Source organism: Cotesia glomerata, unplaced genomic scaffold (assembly GCF_020080835.1).
Source record: "Cotesia glomerata isolate CgM1 unplaced genomic scaffold, MPM_Cglom_v2.3 scaffold_103, whole genome shotgun sequence".
NCBI classification, from domain to species: domain Eukaryota; kingdom Metazoa; phylum Arthropoda; class Insecta; order Hymenoptera; family Braconidae; genus Cotesia; species Cotesia glomerata.
Window position 1 is genome coordinate 280 of NW_025401366.1, and position 24,721 is coordinate 25,000.

Here is a 24,721-nt window from a genome sequence, read left to right on the forward strand (position 1 = left end):
TTCTATGAAAATGAAAATAGCGGAAATCGAAAATTTAATAATGGAATTAGCAAACATTTGATGATACTGAATTTAACAGACATCTAAAAATTTTTTAGATTATTATAACAATTAAATTATAAAAAAAAAATTATGACACCGAAGTTGACAGATATTAAAAATTTTTTTAGAATTTTATAGCAATTAAATTATTATAAAAAAAATTTAATTAAAAAGTTCCACGTGTGAAAATTAATAAAAATTACAAGTGAAAATTTTCAGAAGCATTTTTTTATTGTAATTGATTTTTTAAAAAAATTTTTAAAATTGACAGCTGACGGCTAACTTCAGTATTATAAAAAATTCCACATGTAAAAATTAAAAAGAATTAAAAGTGCGAATTTTTAAAAATAAATTTTTAATAATTGATTGATTATAAGAATTCTAAGAATTGTCAGATGTCTGCTAATTTCAATATCATTTGACCATTTTTACTGTGTTTTTAAAAAAATAAATTGGTTCTAAATAAATATTTTTCAAAAATGTACACTCATAATTTCGTAATTTACATTCATTTTTTTTAACTTCGACCTGGAAATTTTTATTTCTCAATTTGTTTGTTAAAAAAATGATACTTAGATCAACAGACAATTAGCCATTGTATGGTTTTATTTAAAAAATAACTTAACAACAAAGATATATTTTTAAAAATTGCAACTATAGTTTTTTTTTTTTTTTTAATTTTCACGTATTGAATTTTTTTTTGTGATAATTTACTTCTTAAAAAAAAACTAAAAATGATCAAACTTTGAATAATTTCAGCGTTATCAAAAAAATCCTAAAAATTGTCAGATGTCATGAAATTTGTTAAGACAAAAAATAAATGTTGATAGCTGGATTTGAAAATATTAATTTCTTAAATTCAATTTATTTATAAAAAAGAAAAATTATTTGGTTAATTATAAATATATAAAATAAAAAATTCTATGTCTGCTGTTTTCTGCTTCATCATGCAATGGACAGTGGATAATAAAAAATTATTTTGTAGTATAATATTAATGTATTTAATGAAAAAATATTAATTATCTAAATTAAATAAAGAATAATCTTGCCTGTTCAAAATATAGTTGATGTTAAATTATAATAAGTATTGTTATAATTATTATTTATTCCTTGAATTTCCATTCCTGGCGGCACATGGGACATAAGCCACTGGTCGTCTGCGTGTTTAACCACTTCATAATACAGTGAATGTGAAAACAATGCGAGCACTGGCCCCATACTACGGGTAAAAAAAATTAATGTTTTTTATTAACATGATTAATTAAATATAACTTATTAGTAAAAATATTTCTATAGATGTTAATGGAGTCTACCATGCCACCAAGCAGTTGTATTTACACTTGTGTCAAATACAATTAATAAGCGTGTGGCAAACTCTCACCCTATCACCGATCGATATTTTGTTTTGTGCTTGTAAATTTACTTTGCGCAAGTCCAGTAATTTTATTCAAATTGTTATATAAATTATATTTATCTCCATATTTAAATGAATTTAATAAAATATTATTACTTTCATGAAAAATATTATCAAGTATAAATAATTGAATTTGGTGGTAAACTCATTGTTAGATTTGCATGGTACATTTAAAAAAAATTTTATTTATTAATTTCCAGTTATATTTACCTAAAGGACAATCATCACCGGGAGTTTTGCAATCTGGACAACTTGCATCAAAAGGCATTCGACAAATTCCGCAATTATCATCATTTGCGATCCATCTCCAAGTAGAAACACCAGTCCAACCTAAAAGAAGTAAATAAGTGATTGATATATTTTTTCACTGAATAAATAAAATAATTAATAATCAATTGACTTACTCTTTATGGTAACTTTCATTCTTTCTATTGTTGTTATTAATTTCAGCTTTAGTTTAAATAAATTAAGAGAGGTAACATTTATTCAAATGTACTGCTGGAGGTTAAAATGTTTTTAGTCAAAAAATTTACATCTAACTCTTTAAGACAATTAATTACCTCACGTGCCTCACTTTACCAGAAAAAAACCAAATCATTTTTAATTAATCACAGACTTTATTTGATTATGAAAAAATAAAATCAAACTTTGTTTATAATCATGAAAAAAAAGAACAAGTTTTATTATTTGCTCATGACAGTTCATGATAATGTAGGAAAATAGCTTGGCGACATACCGATTTTGCAAATTCTCACATCGGATGTAAAAATTTTCAATAGATGGCGATGTGGAATTGTGGATTTTATCTTTTTGGTCAAATGACCATTCGGAAAGATTCATATCGATATGAAAAGGAGATAAACCAAAAAAATTTAGTATACGTAAAGTTGTAGAGGGCATTAAGGTTGTATGACTGTTTGTGACTGTTATTTTAATAACAGTTGAATTTTTTGATATAAATAACGTGTTTTATTTGTAGTTAATCATAAGTTCATATTAATTTATCTAAAATCAATTTTTTAATCAAGTATCAAGGAGAAAAAATAGTATCTACGATGCCTCATAAATCGGATGATCCTCGGCAAGTGTTGGCTGTTTTAAATTCATTAGGATTTGTTGGTATCACAGCAGATCAATTAAAAGCATTTATGAAAGGTAACGTTTTTTCAATGAAATTATTAATAATAATAAACAATAAAAATAATAATAATAAAACGAATTGATTAATAATAATAAATTCAAAATAAAAAACTATACTACAATCATTTTTATTGTTTATATTAATACTAATTAATTTTTGTGTTTTCAGATCTAAAATTGCTACGTAAAATAAAAGAACGCGAACGTCAAGAACACCAAGAGGAGTTAAAGAAAAAAATTTTTTGCAAACACCAGAAAGCATTGGGAGAGTTTTTGAATGATGCTCCTAATGGTAGTAATTCTTCAGATGATTCTGTTATAAAAATAAAGATAAAATATGTATCTGAATCAGAGTCTGAGGATGATGAAAATGATGATAAATTGTTACAATTACGTCGACGCCGGGAATCTCCAAGTCCGCGCCGAAGGCAAGAAAAAGTATTCAATGGAAACCAAAAAAGTTATTCAGCGAGATGTCAAAGTTATGTTAAAAAAGACGAGACATCTGAAAGAGTAAAATGTTCTCGGGAAAGTGAAAAATGTAAATCAAATCCAACTGTTGATAATCTACTTCCCGAGAGAGCTGCGAGTGCACCGGAATTATCAGGACAGATATCTCGACAATCAAGATCTAAAAGCGTTGCCTCTGACTCCACCAGAACAACTGGAGGAATATTGAGAAATTCCTCTCGTAGTTTGTCTCGGACAAGACCTAAAGCATGTAAGTTCTTTATTTCGGTAAATATAAATTAATCCTAGAGATATTTTTTGACTTATTTTGTTTTTAATTGATGTTTTCAGTTATCAGGCCGTGGAAATTACAAACAGACCCATCACGTCTTTCGCAAAAAACTAAATCAGATCCTGTAATGCTTTACCACAAGTATCAAAAAGAATGGAAACAAATATCATTCCTTCAAGATAATAAGCACGCCAATGTCAGATGGGCTGTGCGTGAGAAAATGCTTGGAGGTGATCCTACTCCTAGGGTAAATAATATTATTATTATGTAATATTGTTTATATCTCTTTCACGTTTTTATAAAAAATATTTTATTCATTTCAGCCAATTTTAAAGAAAACCAGAAGTTCTCTCAGTGTTAAAAAAAGCCAATAATCTATTGTAAATTATTTCTCAACGATTTCTATTTTTTATCTTTAGTTTCATAAAAAATAGTCATAAGTTTTTAGGTTTAGGCTGTATTTATTTTTTTTTAATCTATTAGTTCAATGTAAATGACAAATATTTTGATATTTGTATAAAATATGAAAATTTGATTTTGTTAAACCATGAATTGTAATTATGGAAAATAACAATTATTTTTATTAATTGTTATAGATATATTTAAGTTAATTAATATCGTTTAAATACTTCAAAATTAAGTATAACAAAATTTATCGTGAAGGAAAAAAATATTAAGTGATCAAACTGAGTATAGAAAAAAAATTGACGCATATTAATCATATTGAGTTTTAACTTTGATATAAGTGAAATAATTAAAAATATCATAAGTAATAAATGGAAATTTTTATTGTTTCAATAACTATGAAATTTTAACAATTATTTAAACTTGACTTAATTTGAATTTAGCAGTCAATGCTTTGGTGTCAGGTCTGTATAATTGATATAAAAGTTTACTTTCAACGTGACGAACAGCCCGTTCCGTCAAAACTAATGTCGAATGTTTCAGCATACTGTACACGTTCAATCCTAAATAAAGAAAATTTTAATTATTTGTTATTAAAGCTCAAATACAAATGAAAGAATAATTAATTGTATAAAATTAAAATAATTTTACCGTAAGCTGGCATTAAATTCACATGCTTTAATTCATCTGTAGCGATTGTAATATTTTCTGGCATGATATCCTCAGTATCAACTAAGAGTAGACTGGGTCCCCAATTACGCTCTTCCATCAATGATTCAATGTACTTCGGATCTTTAGACGGAATCTCAAGATTATTCACAACATAAAGATCATCTTGTGCTAATTTAACAGACAATGCAGCCGTCAATCCATTGACTCGGGAGAAAAACGGCAACATATAAAAGTGTACCGTCGGTGATCTTGGACCATGAGCAAGACCACCACCTTTAAATAATGGTGAATTTATACTTCCATGACGGGCACGACCTCCACCTTTTTGTGGCCAAGGTTTGCGACCACCACCACGCCTTTCAGCTCTGTTTTTGACATGTGTATAATTCTGAAAGATTAATAATTATAAGTTAATGCGATCAGTACAACTAGTTTATAATAAAATTCATATTTAGCATCACTTTTGTTTATAATTAACAATTAATATTATTGTTGTTGTAAACATCAAACAAGAACTTACGACAAATCTGTACATTCTTTGCCATCGGACATTTTCATATAGAGTATCAAGTCTAGGCTTGTCGGCAAATACTGCCGGGTGTAATGTCATCAAACCTAATTTCTTTTCTTCGATAGTATCAAGACTATCAATCCAAACTTCCCGTTTCTGTTGATACATTTGATCTTCATCATTGTAATTTAGTGTTGATATTATTGGAGCGGTTGGAATATTAATTTTACCTTCAGCCTCATGAACATTATCGGTTGTGTTTACGACACTACAGAAATTAGATAATTGACCAGGGTACTTTTTGAACTTTGTTAAAATATTTCGCAAAATTATTGACATTTTTGTTAAATTTTTATGTTCCGGCACCTTTTTTTGTATCAAGCTCTTTTAACCTAAAATACTCAAATTCTCATAAATTCATTATTGCGCATGCGCTCGAGTTAGATTACACTTAACGTTATGTGAGATTTGTATTTGTGTGATACTGATATAATATTGCCTGTGGTCGTTTTACCCGTCTTTAACTATCTATTTACTACACGATAGTATTTCTACGGTACAATTATATTTTTGTTTCTGTTTTTTATCTAAATGTAGAAAGTTTGCGATAGTTCAGGAAAGTGGTTTTTATTTACATAGGTAATGTATACGATATTGTATTAGCTTTTTATTTATTAGTATTTATTTTACCTACTTTATGTATGGTTTTCTAATAATAAGTAATTCTGTCTTTCAATAGTTTTTCAGAACTCAAAGAAACAATAATTTCAATTATATTTAACATTTAAAACTTCCGGGTCATAAGTGCCTAGCCACCTACTTCAACGGTTCTACATTCATATAAAAAGAAAAAATAATTATTTTGAGAAATATGAGCTTTCTCAATGACAAAGTAATGTCACAAATACAGACGGATAAAAAGTAAATATAATTTAAGCACATACACTAATATTCAACTAATCTTTAAAAACATTTTTATCATTATTATCTGAAGTCATTAAGGGCTCTCGAGCTATAAAAAAATGCAAAAAACGGGAAGGTAATTTTTTACGCTCTCAATTCTTTCGTTAATTAATCAACTTTTTTGATAAAAACTTGTCTGGAAGTTGAAGGTTTTTTTGCGTAACTTTCAAAGATTTTAGATATCAGCATATTTAACATGAAAATAAATCGTCTGAAGAATAAAAAGTATTATTTAAATGATAAAAATTGCGTGATAATGAAAAAAAAATAAGTTTTGAAACTCATTTTTTTTTAAAAGAAAAAAGAATAAGTGAAGATTGAAATATTTGGAAGATTATTGTCTGTAAGGTTCAAAAATTTTTAAATATGTATATTTTTACCTTTTTTGTAAAATAATTAATTTTTTTGAAAGAAAGATAATATGATTGATTGAAGATGAAATCAGTTTATCAGTAATGTATCTGAAGCTAGAAAATACCTGACAGTTCTTTGAATTTTTTAAAACAAATATATTATAAAACTGCGCGTTGGCGTTTTCAGACATGCAAATGTATGTAAAAAATTACGTTTGTTGTATTTTTTACACGTGTCTATTTTTATTTTTTCGCCAATTTATTTGTAGTGTCTGCTAACTTCAGTAACATTTTCTGTTAACATTAGTATAATGAAATAACAGCTTAAAAAAATACTGAAAAAACAGGTGTGATAATTTTTAGAAATTTTTCAACAAACAAATCATCATAAGAAAAAATTCACACTTAGAATTGGAAAAAAAAAAAAAAACTGAACATTTTTAAAAATATTTTTTTGATATTAAACACTCATATTTAAAATGTTTTTTTTTTTGTTTGTACTTTATTTGTTTTTTTATATTGTAAACTTATAGATAAATTATCTTTAAAGAGTATAAGTCAGATAAAAATTCTTTTCGTTAACCTTGGTATCAGATGGTAATTACGAAAAAGTCACTTAAAAATTACTATCTTAAGATTACGCCGATTTGACAATTAAAGAATAATTGAAGTTTAATTATAAAAAAAAAAAAAAGATATATTTGTTTTTTATTTTATCAATAGACTGACAAAATCAATTTCCAGTTAGAAGTAAAAAGAAGAAACAAAATGCTTGTAAATAAAAATCGATTATATGTCAATGAGTATATAATGATTCTAGAAATGTCTTGAATGGCCCACTCACACCGATTGAAATAGCTTAACCATTTGTACTATTACTGATAAGTATATTGAAGTTACGTGGCCGTTTATCATTCGATATTGAAACTCGGACTTATGAAATAGTACTTTAGAAATTTTTCTTCCGGTCTGGACTATGCAATATGTATGAGTTATATTCGGCTAAGTTAATTAAATTAGCTGGATAGTCAAAAAATACTAAGACCGTTATAATGAATAAAATATTCAGAACTCATTTGTAACTAAAAATTCTTTTGCAGATTGCAAGTTTTTTAATGACATGCGGAAAGTGGAAGAAAAACTTAATTGATGTTTTGGATTATATTCCATCTCTGAAGATTCAGTGATAAAAATAATTCTTTTATGAAAGTGTATAATTAGTGGAGTGCTATCAATAAAAAATATCATTAATTATTAACTACTGCAAATATTTGAATTGTAAATTAGAAAAAATGACATTAAGTGGACATGAAGAAGAGAAAGTTAACAAATCAGAGTGACAATATCTTAAAGAAAGGCTCAAGAAGAATTATGTTATTCAAGTAAAAGCTATTAGGCATTGTTTCACAGCTATCAATAAAAATCGAAAAATTTATCTACGAAATATCAGGGACTACAAAGGCAAAAGTGATATAGAACTGGATAAACCCCCCTTCCTTGGTGAATAGTGACGCCCCCAATGACCGCGCCGTTGATCAATACGGCGCTCGGAACGACGCCGGTTCATCGAATATCCCCAACAAGTAAGTTACTCAGTGCATTTCACTTCGTGTTTAAACAAAAATCTGAATAAAATAAAATAAGTGTATAATGTATTACTGTTTCTTTTACAGTTATTATGAAGAATCGCTAAATTCGATCAATTTATTAAAGTAGATTACGCCTGATAAAACCAACAAACCAGCATATTGTGGAAAATTGTTGCAGAATTGACTCACCCTCAGAATGGCGAAGGTAAGAGTATTCCATTATCTATTTATGTAGTTTTAAAATTTAGTTTTTATTAATAAACATGTTTGTCTGATACTCGGAAAATAAATAAATAAATAATTAATTAATAGTATTTTACATAATTAAATGAAGAAAAAAATGTAAATAAAAGATGTTATTGACCCATGAAGTGGGTAGTGTCGGAAAATTTTCAAGGAAATTCGCTTGTGACACTGGTTTTGTATTTGCTGAGGCATGCGCGTGTTGTTTAATCAGTTACAAGCTCAACGTGTAATAAGAATAAGGAAGTAAAATATAATTTACTAATAAAAGCAAAAATATTGCCAGGTCTTAGTATGGATTATCGAAACTGACAGCTGTCTATTATTACTCTTTCTTATTATCATGCTATATTTCACAGGCGATGGTGCGTATCTGGATTTAATGTATGTTCTTCAATCATATTTGTATCTTCAAAGTGTCCGGTTAATTTAATATGTATTTATAATACAAAAATTGAAGATGAAAAGAAAAAAAAGAAATAATCTTTGGAAGATAAAAGCAATAACTATTAATAAAATGAAGATAACGAAATTGACGAATGGAGGAGGATGCAATGATCGATAGAGCTAATAGAATGTGGTGGCGTTTCGTATAGATTTATCAACATATATTTGTACTCATATCATATGTAAATGAGATCCATATGTATAGATATATCTGTACTGAGTAGAGACAGAGAAATTTTCATAAACTATTTACAAGAAGTGCTGGAAGCCGCATCATGTGATTGCCGAGTCTTTACATTACACTGGTGCTCTGTACTAAGAGTGTACGCATCGTTGCTTACGATGGAACATACGGCGTAAGACTTGGTTAGTAGCGAAGGTCGTGCTGCTACAAACGCTTCGGACACTTTGGCTTCAACATTCAACGTTATTACTCCAACTACTTTGCGCTACAATAGACCAGTGTGATCAGTGATGGTCAGCTAGTTCGGTCGATTCTCGATTAAGCATTAATCGCGCTCTTTAGTATTTTATTTATTTATTTATTTTTTTCTTTTTTTTTCATTAATAACTTTTATGAATTTTAATTTTAATATTAATAGAAATTATTTTTCCTTGAAGAAAACTGTTAAGTTTTTGTCCGTGATAATGTACAAGGAGACTCTACATATCGATATATAGCTAGTCAGTGTCACTGTTGGACACTATGCTGGAAATTTTATACTCGGTTCAATGCAATGTTGAGGCCAAAGAGCGGAAAACATGTGTGGTGGTTTTTAAGAAGTAAATATAATATTATCTAGTGTAGCTCTAGTTGCCGCGTCGACAACACACGAGTTAATGTTGGTTTATTTGCGAAGATGCAACGCCAGGTCGATTACATAAGGCGAGGCTTCATTAACATGCGTAAATATATATTTTGTTTGCTTATTAAATATTTTAATTATTCATCGATCAATTTGTTTACATTAAGATAACAGATTAATTATATAATTAATGTAAAATAATCAGAGCAAACTTGGTAATATTTTCTTGTTTACTTATAGATTATCGATGTATAATAGTGAATGTATTTTTTTTTTTTGGACTTTAATGTTATATTATATGTTACGAAATTATTGAAACATGTTAATGAGTTAATAGTACGAGTGCAAGTGATGATATGGTTATGGGTGTGAGTAAAATACATATATTTTATTATAATGCACACATAGTTTCCCTCCTGACGTGTGTTTAAGTTACCGCCGCGGTCGTAGCCATTGCTTGTGCAAGTATGAGAAAGAGCAAGAGAAAGAAACTAAACAGGTGGAATTGGAATGTATGGATAAGACGTAAGACGACACAATCATTAAGTATTGGTTGAAAATTCATAAAAACTGTTGACATGAGTAAAGTTTTTAAATGCTTCAATATCTTTCGACATTTTCTGTTAGAAATTCTTATCTATTTTTTATTCGTTTTTTTTACATATATTTTTAAAAATTTTTTTTCCATTACATTACAAAACTACCTGGTAAGCCGTAACATATTGACAGCGGAATATATACATTACATTATATATATTTATAAAAAGTAGATTTCTAATAAATTATAAGAATTGGTAACATATGCTTAAAGTTTCCGTATTGTTAATTGTAATTTTATATTTTCTCTAGTGTGTGTAGTGATTGAAAAAATCCAAATTGTAAATGAATAGAATGAAAAACGCGTGCGTGCGAGACGAGTTGAATTAAAATGTGTGTGCGTGCGGATTCACGGACTGATGAACGCACATCAGAATCTCTGTATCTAAGTAATGTAATGTGTGCTTTAACATTTCAGATTGAATGTATAGTTGACTGTTGTTAATACATATATATATCTCAACATCATCATCATCATCATCATCATCATCACAAGTTGGTGGATAGTCCACAATTATATCCGGTCAGAAATCATTGTTAATAAAACAAACTGAGAGTCAAGGTCTTTAATTAACATCAACAACATTAGCAGCTGATTATAATTTCAAAATTATTTGCTTATTAATAAGCATTGAATTATAATTAAAGATACTAATCGTATTGACATTTGACTTTTTTTACTGTCAACAATTTACGACTTAATAACAACTTTTTTCGCTGTAAGAAAAACATGTGAGCATGAAACCACAGTGTGTTTTTAATTGTATAATAAAAGAAGAAAATTTAATTGGATACCCTTAATAACGATTCTACGACGTGAGACGTTATACTCCTTGGCTCTTTTTGTGTCAAGCATGATAACTATGATTATAATAGATAAGAGTATGTGAGCATGGGGTATATGAGTAGGTCGATTCACTGGTGTAATACAGCATAAGTTAGCATATAACGGAGTAAAATAAGAATAAGAATAGAGCGTTGGGTAGGCGGAGTGAATTAGCACGAATTACCGCCTGCAATTGAATGAAATCGTGTTAGCTCTCATCATACATTATATACATGTAGCCTACTTATTATTCATTTAACGATCCGTCTGCTGTTTTAAATTCTTATTTATCTTGTTGATAAATATATTTAAAAGCTCCCAAATGCACAAGGAGGAGGGAATAATCAAAGTGTAAATAAATATTTAAATAAGTAAAAATAAAAAATGTAAAAAAAAATATTTATGGTAATGCCGCACAGGTACATGTGGTGGTAAACAATGGATTCAATCGGCGTGACATAAGCGTTATTATCGACCTTGTTTATTTTTAATTCATAGAATTTCACGGCAATGATGCGTGTAAAGTATAAAATGTTAATGTAATGTATGTAATGTAAGTAGTGTATGGTATGTGTGATTGTGAGAAAGCCGTTAGTCGTACAGCTCGTATGTAACTTCGATTGACCAAGCTAACGGCCGTTTGTAAAATGCATCTAAAATAATGCAAATCGTAAAATGTTTATATTTTTTCGATATAAGATATAATGTAATTTTAGGTACTGGATTTATATTACTTCTTATATCGTTCATACATTAGTATAGACAATGTGCATATATCTAATTTGAGTACGAGTAGAATTAGGTAAAGCGCATGCGTTTTATATGCGCGCGTCGTAAAGTTAGAAGTACAAATGCCCTGAATTATGTATATATATATATATATATATATATATATATATATATATATATATATATATATATATATATATATATATATATATATATGTATATGTACCTCCAAGTTAAATTAATCTAAGCCAGTTGGCCAGGTTATCGTGCGAACCTAGAACGGATAAACTCTATAAACACGTGATGGTAATTTTGATAAATTAATTTTTTATAAGAATGAAATAAAAACAGAAGGGAAACGAGATAGTATTCGAATATTTACTTAGTAGTATTTTATATCTATGGCGATTGTCTGATTACTGTTTATCTAAATCTAAATATGAATATATTATGTAGTGATTATGATAAGGTGATAACAAGAAAATGGGTTAATGTAGTTGGTGATTAATATTATTGTTATTTTTTTTTGTTTGCAGAACGGTGAGAGCAAAATACCCGTTTCACGGGTCCCGCGCCCCTCTTTTTTATTGAAGCCAAAGATTATTACGCCGTCAAAACATAGTACAGCTATTTTAAATGTAACACGTGATAGAAAATCAATTATTTCTGGATGTTTTTCACCTCATGATTCTGATGAAACTATTGTTTTGAGAACACCAAGAACATGGTCGATCGATAAGCATATTTACTCTTCAACACCGCCTGATACAGGTTTTACAAGTTTTTATTTTAATTTATTTTTATTTTTATTTCTATCTAAAAGAAGGTATTAATTGGACATTTGTTTTTATAGCAAAACTGCCTGACACTTCATTTAAATCATCTGGGGTATGGACTGCTGATAGTAATGTGCAACATGATTTATCATCACAACGAAAGGATGAAAAGTATTTCAAGTATGTTAATCCGTTATTAAGTTAATTACTAACTGCAATGTTGTACTTTTTGTGTAACTAACTAAACTTTTTTCAAATATTTTATAGTAATTTTTACGATTCATCGAGTATGATCGATGATATTGGAAGTAGCTGTCTAATTGACTCATCAGTGAGTAGTAATTTTGATGTTAGTGGATCAAGTTGCTTGAATACACCACAGCAGTACCTAGTGTTGAATAAGCAAAATTCGTTCGAGCATGACGAGAGCCTGGGAATACTGACGCCTGACCAAATGACCGACTTTACTATTGCATTGGGTTGCTCCCGGACCCCTTCATACGAGAATCTCACTGGTTCTAGATTGGCTGGAACCTCTTCATCATCGTCACGTGCTTCCAGACCTACCAATGTTCCATTTGTGGTTGACGTAGACGCACCGGGTAATTTTTGTGAACGTTCACCGTCACTGGAAGAATTACCTCTTGATGATTCAAAACCACTTAATATAAAACTTTTAATTGATGACCAAACCGCTAATCAAGTTACAACAACAACCGCAGCAACTGCAGGAATTTCAGGTGTTGCAGTATCTAATGCTTCATTGCCAATGAGTTTTGTTACTTCGGTAACAAGTATTACGAGTTTGGAAGCTGGTTATCAAGGTGACGGTGAAAACTCTCGGCCAGCAAGTCGTGGGCCAGATCCACCATTAGTTTTACCAGATAACTTACCGGCTTCTTGTAGACTACAAGACCCTATGACTGATTCAGATTTTTTTACCGAGAGTGACGCTGATGCACATGAAGATATTGGCAGAGGCGATCGTCGTGCCCAAGTTATTGATGGTACACTTTTCTGTGCTCCAGCCGGCCGTCGATGTCCAAGCTTTGCTGGCGAAGAAATGGACTCAAGTGGAATATATTCAGATCTTGATAAGCGACACGACGAACGTTATAATCTGGAAGAACCATTGAGTGAAGATCACACTCCAGATACTGCTAATACTGGTGATACTCCCGATACTCAAGTTTCTCCTAAATCCCGTCTCTCACCGACTCTTAAGCCTGAAGTACCGCAGACTATCTCCAATTATTTACAGGTCATTATAAAATCAACTTTAATTGAAAACTAGTCATAATAATTATATAAATTTTTTTATTTTTGGTTTATAACTCTACTACGGCCAGAATAATTATTTTTTTTTTAACGATCTGGCTAGTACTCAATATCTGATTAATTTTTTTTTACATTTAAAATTATTAGTATTGTGAAATTGATTATTTTATTCGATAAATATTTTATCAAGGATAAAGTAATTTTACAGGTATATTGATCAAGAATTATGTTAAGAAAAAAATATTGGACTATTCAGATGAAGAGTTGAACCCGCGACCTTTCGATTTTTTGTCAACAAACAGTTCTTAACATATACATTGAGTTAAAATTATATTTCTTGTGGTTAACAATAAAAACTATTCGTAAAGTTATTTTATTCAAGACAAATTCTTTCAATTAAAAATAAAAAAAACAATGATAAGATATTTAAATTATTAAGCATTAGCCAGACCGATAAAAAAAATCATGATTATTATTATTATTTTCTAAGTAATTATAACATCATTATTTTTAACAGGTACCAAAAAGCCCCGAAGACATGGCAATAGAAGCGACTCCAGAAAAGAATGAAATAACTGTGATCCATATTGTTAATGATAGTGCTGAAAGGTCATCAACGCCTAAATTATTAAATAAATCAGACCAAACAGGCCTGAAAAAATATAAAATGCCAAAAAAAAATGTGGCGTCGAAAATAAAAGCCATGATTGAATGTGGCGTGAAAGAAGATGTTAAAGAGCAACGTCGTGTTTCAAGGACTCCAAGAAAAAGCGGTCGTTGGGATGCAGTAATGAGTAAAATCGAAGCAGGGAAAACTGAACAGCGAACGAGGCCACCGCGCAAGGAAGTGAAGTCTAGAATCTTACAAAATCTTGTAGCAACTTCTTCTTCCTCCTCGTCCTCCTCGTCTACTTCTTCATCTTCCGCTGTCACCGTGGCTTCCGCTAAGCGCTTGCCCGGTGATGCGAATAATAATAGCAATGCTATTAAAGATAAAAGGTAATAGAATTAAATTTCAATACAATAATAAACTTTTTCATGCTTTGTATCTTTAATAACACTGAAGACAATTTATTATTCAAATTATCCCAAGATCAAAGGTTAATAAGACCCATTAAATTTAATTATTAAAGTAAAAAGCTGAAAAAGAAAGACTTTTTACATTATAATGAGTAGTATGATAATAATAATAATAATAATAATAATAATAATAATAATAATAATAATAATAATTATTATTATTATTATTAATAATATTTAAGGAGATCAAGAATACGTCAAAGTAATGCTTCACCTACCCAAGAAACTGCTCGTAGTTCAGTCCGCAGTTCAATGAGCGATATCAGCAGTGCTACAAGCAAGGGCACAGCATCGAGTGAGTATTAAAAAAAACATCTCTGTTACATAACATGTTAGAAAAATAACACGTTGTCGTTAACTACATAATATCCAGTCAAAGTATTTTGCCCTCTTGCCAGCCACGAGATATGACGGCTAGTCTCCAAGCCCTTCGGTTGTTCTCGGTGATGCTCGTGATAGCTCGTACACCTCCAAGTCTCTGCAGTTGTGCGGTGTTCGGTGGTACGATACGCCGCGGCATGCGCTTGACTGGTCTGTTCTTTACTTGAACGATTCAGTCATCCCGAGTTTCCTATTCAGGTCACTCGAGTATATTATACTTGTATTGGGACTCTACGATCAATCGAGTTCACTAAGATTCTAGAGTTCACTAAGTGTATTGTCATGTTGACCGTTTTTAATTTTTTATTAAATCTTGTTTGGTCTAAAGTATTCTTCACGAGATCAATCAGTTAAGCAAAATTTTATTGCGGTGTTTATTTTGTTTAATCAACTGTTCTCTCCTGGTGTTCCTTCATAAAGTTTGAGTGTATAAAATAAAATAACGATGAATAATTATTTTTATGGAGATGGAGATGAAGTAAATATAAGTTCAATAATAGACCGCTGTTTCAGTTGTTTGAATTTGGAGTAACAACATAAACTGTTATGTATATGGTTTAGCATCCACACATGAAGAAGAAGACGCAAGTGCGAATAGGTCAACGGCATATACACGTTTATTTCCGGCATTGCTCCTTCCCTCAATCTTCCCGTTGGTTCTTTGTTGTTAAATCGTTCTCCACCACCGCTAGACTCTTTACCGTTGGTTTGCTACCCGGTTTCTCCCTCCAATTCCCCCTCACTATCCGGGAGACAGGTGTACCACCTGGTCGCCACGTGCTTGATCTACCAAGGCCGACGGGAAAAGGGTGTACCAGAGATAGCATTCAGTTCTTTGGTACCAGCACAGTGTTCACTTTAGTTTCTCACATTTTGAATCTCACATATGCTAAAAAATACATTTAAATAGCACGTACTTTTATCTTAACTCTCCTGATTAAACAGTCATTAAATCAATTTGAAGTAACAAGTTGTTGTTGTTTAAATCTGTTTTTGATATTTATTAATCACTACTACTGGCTGTACTTAAAATGATTTAAGTGTTAAGATTTAATAAGATGTTGATGGTGTGGTGCAATGCGACATATGCGAGTGATTCAAACGAAAAGACCAAAAGAAACAGGATGAGAGGGATTTCGTGCCGTGAAACTCAACGAATCTGTCAAGCGATTGGGTGATTGGCCGAGCTAGATACCTGTAGAGGAATTCGTCTCAGAATAGGCTCCAAGGGCAGTCACGGACAATGTAGGCTATTGCTCGTAAAGCTTCGTGGCATTGGCTCGGAGCAAATTCAACGGTCAAGGCAATCAAATTCGCTATTGTCGCTCTTTTCTCTTAATTTAAAGTAACAATAAATGCTTATTATAATTGCCATAATACTTAAAAAAAAATTTAATTCATTAAATTTTTTAAAATTTTGGACACTATGTACTCTGTGATATACAAATACTATTTATGGTTCGTAAATAATACTTAAATTACTAAGATAATCGTTTGTATTGGTACCGTTATTATGGGACAGCAGGGGTCTAAGGGCAGAAGTGCTCCAGTGCGAGCTGACCTAGTAAGAGAATCAAAAATAGGACTTGGAAGTTTAAAGAGAGGTATAAACACTCCTTGTATCTTAATCGATAAGTTATAATTTATAATAATTATTTATTAACTTGATCCCCTCATTTTTTTAATCGTATGCTAAAACACCGTTATAATATACTCGAATATATATATTTTAATCCACGATAGAGTAACTTTTCAACAACCTGAAATCTTCTTCATCGAGGTCGTCTATTTTAATATTCTGGCGTACAGTTTAGCTACACACGAGTATCATTCAAATTTCCTGTTTATTTTTCATTGGCACTTAATGCCAACTTTTTTAATTTATTTTTTTTATCCTTATCTGTTCAATATTTTTCACAGATTATTATTGTTATTATAATTATTTAATTCATAGAATTTTTTTCTCTCATTGTTTCAGAACGATCACCTGGTAATATTAATCAACAGAGAAGAATTGTTAATGGCCGAGGTAGTCTTAAACAGAATACACTCAATAATGATTCGAAAAAAGGCTGCCTCTCTGATTTATCGCCTCTCAATCTTGGTCAGTTTATAAGTATTCAAAAGTACTTTTTAAATTTTTATTTTTATTAAATAGTTATTTTTATATTTATAGATAAAAGCCCAACGCCAATTCGTAAATCATCTTCAATACGACGAGCAACAACTCTTACTAATGGTGTGAGCACCAATGAAAAACAGCAAAATGGTTCCGGTTTGATGAAAGGTATGCATTAAATAATTATTTATTAATAACAAGGGCTTAATAAATAATTGCTACACTTATATGGAGTTGTGGTGAAAAAAATTGCCAATCGTGGGAGCATCTATTATTCGTGTGAAACATATAATCATCCATATTTCTCAGACTGCAAAATGTAAATGTGTAGATCACATCATTCTCTGAAACTCGGACGGTTTCGGTACAATACGGGTGGGTGGCTAATGGATAATATAGAATAGGGTCGAGTAGGGTAAAGGGGACATGCTGTACGAAGCGTGTAAAATTGTGTGAAACACGAGCAACGAGATATATTACATTATATAGCTTAGCCGTTGAGCTAATTCAGTCGAACCACGTACATCGTAGTACTAGTAAGTTTACATAGTTATGTATATATATTTAATACACATGTATGCTCATTCTTACGTACTTATACTGGTTATCATTATGACATGCGTCTGAATATAAATGAGTATTGCAACTTACGATCGTTTTATCACGCCCTTATACTTGACACTTTATACATTACTATTCAATTCATTGATTTACAGTAGTAACACACTACTTCCGTCCGTGAGTTTAAGTGTCTCGTAGTTATTGAAATAGTGTGATAGATTTTTTTTAATCAATATTTTTTCATTAAATTATTTTTCGGTTGAATAATTTTAATTATAAAATTTTTATTTTTGCATTTATTTACGGTCGTTTTAAATTTTGACCTTGATATCCCGCGAAACGAACTGCGAAATTGGTATTTCCGGTTATTAAAATCGTCGAGTTTAATGCCTTAGAACTTTATAAATAAGCTCTCACAAATTACTTTTTTATGGGTTAAGGATTTTTTTTTTATTATTTTACTAATTTAAAAATTCTATAAAAATATTTTCCATTAAATTTATCATTATTTACAAAAAAATAAAAAAATTTGTTCTAATATTTGTAAAATTTACGATAGTATTGATTACTATAAGAAATAGAGGAATTCGAAAAAAAAATATAAAAGTTTGAAATTAGAATAAACAAGCGTGAAAGACTATTTAAACTGTTAAAATACCGACTCCTTATGACATAGGTATTTTATCACGTAACATTAACGTGTTTACTTAATGCTTAGTCAGTAATTTGGTAAATGTCTAGTCTAGACTATTTTTTGGGATTTTTTTTATAAAATTTTCTTCTTTTGTATTCTAATGATAATGAGAACAAATCTTTTGTCGGGCGTAATTACCTGCTTAAAAAATCTTTATAGGATTATAAGAGATAAGGTTAGAAATTTTTCTTTTAAAAGGACCTTAATGACGTATAGACAGAACAATTGATTGGTTGATGTGCACTCAGGTATATCTATGAAAAAATATAGTAGGGATAAAACTTGTTTTAAATGCATCCGGATGTCTGAAAATTTGGCAGTTGATCAGCAGTTCAAGATGACTACAAATCGTTGAGAAAAATCGATACGTAAAACTAAACTGTTGTTTTAATTTTAACTAATAGTAGTGTTGTTGCAACAAAAATGGACGTATTCGTTGATAAATAAATAAATTTTATTGTGTGGCAATATCGTACAGTTATATTATACATATATTGAAAAAATACTTATATTATGACTAAAAAAAAAAGTGACTGTGTACTTGACGTGATGGCATTTGTTGAATTTATTCCAGATCGTATTATTAAGGAATTGGCTCCAAGGGCTGCAAGCATTGAAACTCGTCATCAAGAAGCACAAACTACCGATTTCGATGGTGATTTAAAACGTGCTGATGATTTTATTCAAGGTTTATGCATAACCGTGCAGTATTTAACCCGACAGGTACTTATCAATTTTTTTAACTTTCTATGAAACATAATTTTATTTTTTTTTGTTTAGTTGTCGTTTTTTTTAGCATAAAGCTTTTCACAAATATAAATCAATAATTCACAAAGATTAAAAAAATTGATAACATTTTTTTATTTGAAAAATAGCGCTACTATTAAGAACTAAATGTTAAATTAATTCGTTGTTTTTTTTTTTTCATTCACGTGTCTTCATGTGTGCCTATTGCAGTAACAATTAAAATATTGCTTTCAATATATTATAAATCTATGATATTTTTTTACACACCGTATTTTATGTAGATATAAACACGTAATTATTCTAAAATGATTTCACAGCTGTTGAAAATTGGTAAACATTAAAAAAATTTTTAAATATTATAAAATTTGATTGATTTAGATAATTTTAAAAAATAACAGTTGATTTTATAATTTTAAATTATTATTGACTACTTTGTTCAGCTACGTATTTAGTATTACGTTATTATAACATTGAAAAAATTGAATTCAATATAAATAAGTGTATTTTATTTAAACTGAAGGTAAAGCGTAAGAATATAAATAAAATTTATTTATTTTTTTCAGTTTGAAGATCACACAACGATGACACAAACAAAATTATATAATTTAAAAAATGCTTATGGAAATTTGGAGGAGACGCTTGATAAGGAGAGACAAGACCATGAAAAAGCAATTGATGAACTCCGTACTCGTTGTAAGTATTTTTTTCTACCTGTAATTATTATTTTTTTTTTTTCTGTAAAATTTTTATTTAGTTTGAAAATTAATAATATTTATTTCCTTTGCAGTGGAAGGAATTTATGAAGAACGTATAAAAGACCTTGAAAGTACATTGCAAGAAGAACGAGACGAATTTCAAGTTCAACTTAAAACATCATTAGACAAATTGGCACGAGAACACGAAGTAATAATAGAAAGATTAAAATCTGAGCAAGAGTTGGAAATTAAGGCTAAAGAGAATTATTGGAGTAGCAAACAAGTAGCTTTAGAGTCATTAGATAAGAAATCAGAATTAGAAGCACTTAAAAAGGATTATGAATCTTTGAAATTGAGTTTTAAACCAGCTATGTCATTTAAAAATGGCATGATCAAGAAATTGAAATCAGAAATTGAGAATTTGAAACGACAAGTTAAAGATAAAAGTAAATTAGAGAAGCGCGTGAAGGAATTGGAATATCAAATTGAACGGGAATCAAAACTATCTAAAGATTTAATTTACGCCGATAGTTCGCCATATGAAATTGAAAGTACGTCATTAAGTAGTGATCAGGTGGCTGTTCTTCGTGCTGAAATTTGGTCATTAAGATCTGTTTTAGAATTACGCAGTCAAGAAAATTCCGCAATGAGAAGTGAGAACGATAAGTTACGCCGTGACGTTGAGGGCAAAGAAGCTCTTGAGCAGCGCGTTGAAACTTTAGAAGCTAGATGTGAAGATTTGAAAGCACAATTACAAAGTAAGGAATCTTATGAACGTCAAATAGCTCATGAAAATGAAATTTTATTGGGTTCATTTCATGAAATTTCAAAACAAAACAAACGAGTGACACAAAAAAATGAAGAACTACAATGGAGATTAAGACAAAAAAGTGAAGTAGTGAATGTTTTGGCTAACCAATTAGCAACACCAACACAGAGATTATCTAGATCACTCGGTCCAGAGCACATCGATCATTCTATGTCGGGAGAAAAAAATTCACCCGCTACCTCAAGTTCTATGATTAAATTTATGGTCCATAAAGGTGATTCAGTGTCATGGACACTAGAAATTGATGAATCTTGTGATCCGTTACCAAATGTTGATCCAAGACCAGCTGTCTCACGGCAAAATTCACTCAGAAGAGCTCCAAGAAAATCGTTGGATATCAGAGAGCGATCTAAAAGTGTCTCTACATCAGATGCTGTGACTAATAATAGCGAATGGGCACCTAATTACAATTCTACGCCTCTTTGTGCACGCAGGCGACCACGAAGTGACCCCTCGTCTAACGCGATAGTTGCTAATCCACCGCTTGTTTCCACTAATGAGTCTCATACTGGCCCTAGACCACAAGAAGCCGGTGGTGAAGCTATGATTTCTGAAGAAGCTTCTGCTACTAGTAGTGAAGATGAATCATCAGCAAGTAGCGATATTCCACGCCTACCCATGGGCTTTGATTGGAATGATTCGGTTGAATAAATAAATTAGTTAGAAATATCTCTTGCACTCGCGACAATATCTTCCACCAATTAGTAATAACTGGAATAATATTTCATTAATAACTTTTTTTTTTTTTTCCATTTAAGAACTGAATTTACTATTTTTTATTCGTTCAAGTGCATGTATTAATAACTTGATTTTTTTTTATTTAAAAAATACCGCATAAAACGGGCACCCACTTTTACAATAAGTTTTTTTTTCACATTTTGCATTTTTTTTTCTATAAAACGAAATACAAAAGTAATTAAAAACGAAGTTATTTTTTTATCGGGTTTGTAAATACACAATGATATTTAACGTCATTATCAAAAGTTATGTTTAGTTATATTTTATCTGTAAATATCACGTAATAATTTTTATCTTTTATTATCGATTAATTATTATCATTAATATTAATATTTGTTATTATTTTTAAGTATAATTAAAATTTAAAACATAATAATAATATACTAACTAAAATTATCTAGATGTTGCTCGGAAAAAAAGATATTTATACAAAACAGTAATATATAAACTTGTGTCAGCCGTTATGTTAAAAAATTTTGTCGATAATGTGTATATCAGAGATAAAAGTAAAATAAACAAATAAGTATATATATATAAATATAAATATAATTTACGAATTTTTCTATGCGTGATAATAATTAATTCTCATTAGAATAATGTTTTTTAAATTAAACAATATTGATTTATTATAAATTCAGCAAATGCGAGATCTCTGATCAATTTTTGTTGCTGCAAAAATATTATTTTTTTTCGTAAAATTTAGCAGTAAAATAATTATATGCATAAATAAATATAAAACAATTTAATATAACAATCAAATAAAAATAAAAAACAAAGTATTAAAAGATGAGAAGTGTGTTTTCTCTTGTACATGTTGAGTAAGTGTAATATAATCATCCTTAAAATAAAAAATAATATAATAAATGATATATAAAAGTATAACTGTTTATTTGACTCTTGTAGCAAAATATAAAATTTATAAAAAGTCTTATTTATTTGTTATTAGTGTTATTACAAAAATTTTCATATAATGTAATAAGCTTTGCAGAAGTCCGTGGTTTCACTATTTTTAGTGCATCTGCAAAATGTTTAGTCAGTAACACCTTTGAATTAATATCGTCCTGTAATGCACTCATTGCAGCTTCATGGCACACTGCTTGAATTTCCGCTCCTGAATATCCGTCAGTAAGATCAACGAGATCAAGGATTTTAACAGAAACTTCATCAACCGGCATTTTTAAAAATTTTATTTTGAATATTTCTCTACGAGTATCAGCATCTGGCAATGGGACATAAACAAGTCTGTCCAATCTTCCTGGTCTTAGTAATGCCTATGATAAAAATAATAAAAAATATTAACATGAATTTTCTATAAAAATAAAAGAAAGTTGACTATAATTAAAATTAATATCATAATTACTTTATCTATACGATCCGGCCTGTTAGTAGCAGCAACAAGTGTAACATTTCCTAATGCAGTCACACCATCAAGTTCCGTTAATAATTGTGCCAAGACCCGTTCTTGAACGTTGTTACTTGCATTAGCAGCATCTCCGGTAGCTCTTTCACCACCGATAGCATCGATTTCATCAATAAACACTATTGATGGCGCAACTTCGTTTGCTTTACGAAATACTTCGCGAACAGCTCGTTCGGATTCACCGACCCATTTTGAAAATAATTCTGGACCCTAAAAATTTAATTATTGTATCTTTAATAAATAAATACATACGTTTAATTAATAGCATCAATTAGTATTACAGATGATCAAAAAAATTACCTTGATGTTTATAAAGTTAAGTTTACTTTCAGTCGCTAAGGCTTTAGCAACCATTGTTTTGGAACAACCCGGTGGACCGTACATCAAAAGTCCTTTTGGAGGAGTGATTCCCAGTCGTATAAAGACATCTGGATTTTTCAAAGGCCACTCAACCGCTTGACATAATTTTAATTTAAGTGATTTCTGACCACCAATATCAGACCACTTAACATTAGGTACCTCAACAGAAATTTCTTTCATCGCTGTTGGCTTAACTGTTCTCAAAGCTCCCATAAAATCAAGCGCACTGACATACACATACGGACTTAAGTTATTATCTTGATGTCGTTTAATTGCTCGCATACCAGCTTGAGAGCAAAGCACATTCAAATCAGCAGCTACGAAACCATGAGTTACATATGCTATTTCATTGAAGTCGTCATCATTAAAAGTATTTGGCATTTTAGATATTAATTTTTTTAATATTTCACAACGCATATTTGGGGTTGGTGTAGGAATTTCTATTTCACGATCTAGTCTACCAGAACGTCTCAGTGAACTATCGATTGAGTCTAGTTTCGAAGTAGTCATAAGCAGTAGAGTGTTGGCATCAGATTCCTGTAAATCATCAATTTCTTGTATCAACGTTGCCAAAAAACGTTTTTCACTGTCAGACAATCCTTTTTTTGTGAATAACGTGTCAATATCATCAATAAATATCACACTGGGTGCTTCAGCTTTTGCCTCGGCAAATAAGTCTGATATTTTTTTATTATCGTCGTTTAAATATTTTGTGTATATTTCACTAGCTTTAAATGAAAATACTTTTACATCGTAACTAGACAATAAAACATTAGGTATTGTTGTTTTACCAACCCCATTGAGGCCATAAAGTAATATACTTTTGCTAATTCTAAAACCTTTTAAAAATTGCTTACATTTACCTAAAACAACGTCAACAATATCGCGTAATTCACTTAAGAGTTTATCGTATCCACCGATATCGTTTACCGTTATTTTACTCTTTTTATTCACTGCTGAATTTATCTCGTCTTTGATGACTCTCCATTCCGTAGTAAATAAAGAGAGGAAAAATTTTGAGTTAGTTATACTCATTCTTTCAAGTCCGTCAGCAAGGTCATCTTTGCTGGAGGTATTTAGTGATGAATTATTATCTTTACCTTGAGTGATATTAACAATTATGAATGGTAAATTTTTTCCATAAAATGGAATGTTTATGCGATTTCCAACGCAGAAAACTTTTCTTTCGTTGTAATTTTTGAAAAGTATTTGTAACTCTGGAGTTATTTTTGGTGGTTCTTGTCTTCCTACGTATTTAATTGTTATTTCTTCAGCAGATAGCAGTTGGTTTTTTAATTTCCTGACTGTTACTGGGCCACTTACTTTATTTACGTCCATTGCTTAAAAAATAAAAAAATATATCCCTTTACTTTTTTTTTTTTTTTGTAAAAAAAATTATTACTCAGGCATTCTTACAGAATTCCGCGAAAAAAGGCTTTACTCATCAGATTAGCGCCTTAATTCTACATCAGTGAACACTTTTAATGAATTTTTAAATATTTCAATCAAAAAGTAAATGAAACATTTTTGATTTATTGTAAATAACGGCAAGTAACTTAACAAA

General features: G+C 30.0%; 5 protein-coding genes across 10 annotated transcripts; 2 read left to right on the top strand and 3 right to left on the bottom strand.

Annotated features, from left to right (window-relative positions):
- Window positions 1-895: 895 nt before the first annotated feature.
- LOC123273535 (anaphase-promoting complex subunit 11) lies at window positions 896-2,122 on the bottom strand. Its single transcript, XM_044740945.1, has 3 exons — window positions 1,861-2,122; window positions 1,667-1,786; window positions 896-1,261 (listed from the first exon to the last, which is right to left on the bottom strand). Exons 1-3 carry the CDS (start codon window positions 1,877-1,879, stop codon window positions 1,146-1,148), a joined length of 255 nt encoding a protein of 84 aa, XP_044596880.1. The 5' UTR covers window positions 1,880-2,122; the 3' UTR covers window positions 896-1,145.
- Window positions 2,123-2,297: 175 nt separating this feature from the next.
- On the top strand, window positions 2,298-3,817 carry LOC123273534 (the record flags this gene model as incomplete). Its single annotated transcript, XM_044740943.1, is given in 5 exon segments — window positions 2,298-2,360; window positions 2,436-2,611; window positions 2,766-3,317; window positions 3,398-3,585; window positions 3,662-3,817. Coding segments are annotated over 4 exon segments (891 nt in total). The 3' UTR covers window positions 3,713-3,817.
- A 291-nt stretch (window positions 3,818-4,108) lies between these two features.
- On the bottom strand, window positions 4,109-5,335 carry LOC123273538 (39S ribosomal protein L4, mitochondrial). Its single transcript, XM_044740953.1, has 3 exons — window positions 4,936-5,335; window positions 4,395-4,803; window positions 4,109-4,306 (listed from the first exon to the last, which is right to left on the bottom strand). The coding sequence occupies exons 1-3, from the start codon at window positions 5,263-5,265 to the stop codon at window positions 4,161-4,163; spliced, it is 885 nt and encodes a 294-aa protein (XP_044596888.1). The 5' UTR covers window positions 5,266-5,335; the 3' UTR covers window positions 4,109-4,160.
- A 2,029-nt stretch (window positions 5,336-7,364) lies between these two features.
- Window positions 7,365-21,923, top strand: LOC123273536 (nuclear matrix constituent protein 1b). Of its 6 annotated transcripts, XM_044740947.1 has the most exons (12): window positions 7,365-7,825; window positions 7,916-8,036; window positions 12,016-12,250; window positions 12,333-12,435; window positions 12,523-13,516; window positions 14,051-14,532; window positions 14,796-14,908; window positions 16,973-17,098; window positions 17,171-17,281; window positions 18,943-19,091; window positions 19,679-19,808; window positions 19,903-21,923. In XM_044740947.1, the coding sequence occupies exons 2-12, from the start codon at window positions 8,028-8,030 to the stop codon at window positions 21,288-21,290; spliced, it is 3,840 nt and encodes a 1,279-aa protein (XP_044596882.1). In that variant the 5' UTR covers window positions 7,365-7,825; window positions 7,916-8,027; the 3' UTR covers window positions 21,291-21,923. The 6 variants fall into 6 exon arrangements, with proteins under 6 accessions (XP_044596882.1, XP_044596884.1, XP_044596885.1 ...); XM_044740949.1 differs by lacking the exons at window positions 7,365-7,825; window positions 7,916-8,036 and adding an exon at window positions 8,897-9,427; XM_044740950.1 differs by lacking the exons at window positions 7,365-7,825; window positions 7,916-8,036 and adding an exon at window positions 8,897-9,304.
- A 318-nt stretch (window positions 21,924-22,241) lies between these two features.
- LOC123273537 (ATPase family protein 2 homolog) lies at window positions 22,242-24,497 on the bottom strand (the record flags this gene model as incomplete). Its single annotated transcript, XM_044740952.1, is given in 3 exon segments — window positions 22,242-22,648; window positions 22,738-23,007; window positions 23,098-24,497. Coding segments are annotated over 3 exon segments (2,009 nt in total), but the record flags the coding sequence as incomplete, so codon positions are not given.
- Between the last annotated feature and the right edge of the window lie 224 nt (window positions 24,498-24,721).

Bases quoted from the DNA above. Each gene is read 5' to 3' on its own strand.
- LOC123273535 (XM_044740945.1), bottom strand. The intron at 1,262-1,666 runs GTAAATATAACT...TTTTACCCGTAG, and splicing joins CGGTGATGATTGTCCTTTAG to TATGGGGCCAGTGCTCGCAT.
- LOC123273538 (XM_044740953.1), bottom strand. From the start codon at position 5,265: ATGTCAATAATTTTGCGAAATATTTTAACAAAGTTCAAAAAGTACCCT. The intron at 4,804-4,935 runs GTAAGTTCTTGT...TTAATCTTTCAG, and splicing joins AAAGAATGTACAGATTTGTC to AATTATACACATGTCAAAAA. The intron at 4,307-4,394 runs GTAAAATTATTT...TTCTTTATTTAG, and splicing joins GAATTTAATGCCAGCTTACG to GATTGAACGTGTACAGTATG.
- LOC123273536 (XM_044740946.1), top strand. From the start codon at position 11,919: ATGAATATATTATGTAGTGATTATGATAAG. The intron at 13,517-14,050 runs GTCATTATAAAA...TATTTTTAACAG, and splicing joins CTATCTCCAATTATTTACAG to GTACCAAAAAGCCCCGAAGA. The intron at 14,909-16,972 runs GTGAGTATTAAA...TCATTGTTTCAG, and splicing joins AAGCAAGGGCACAGCATCGA to AACGATCACCTGGTAATATT.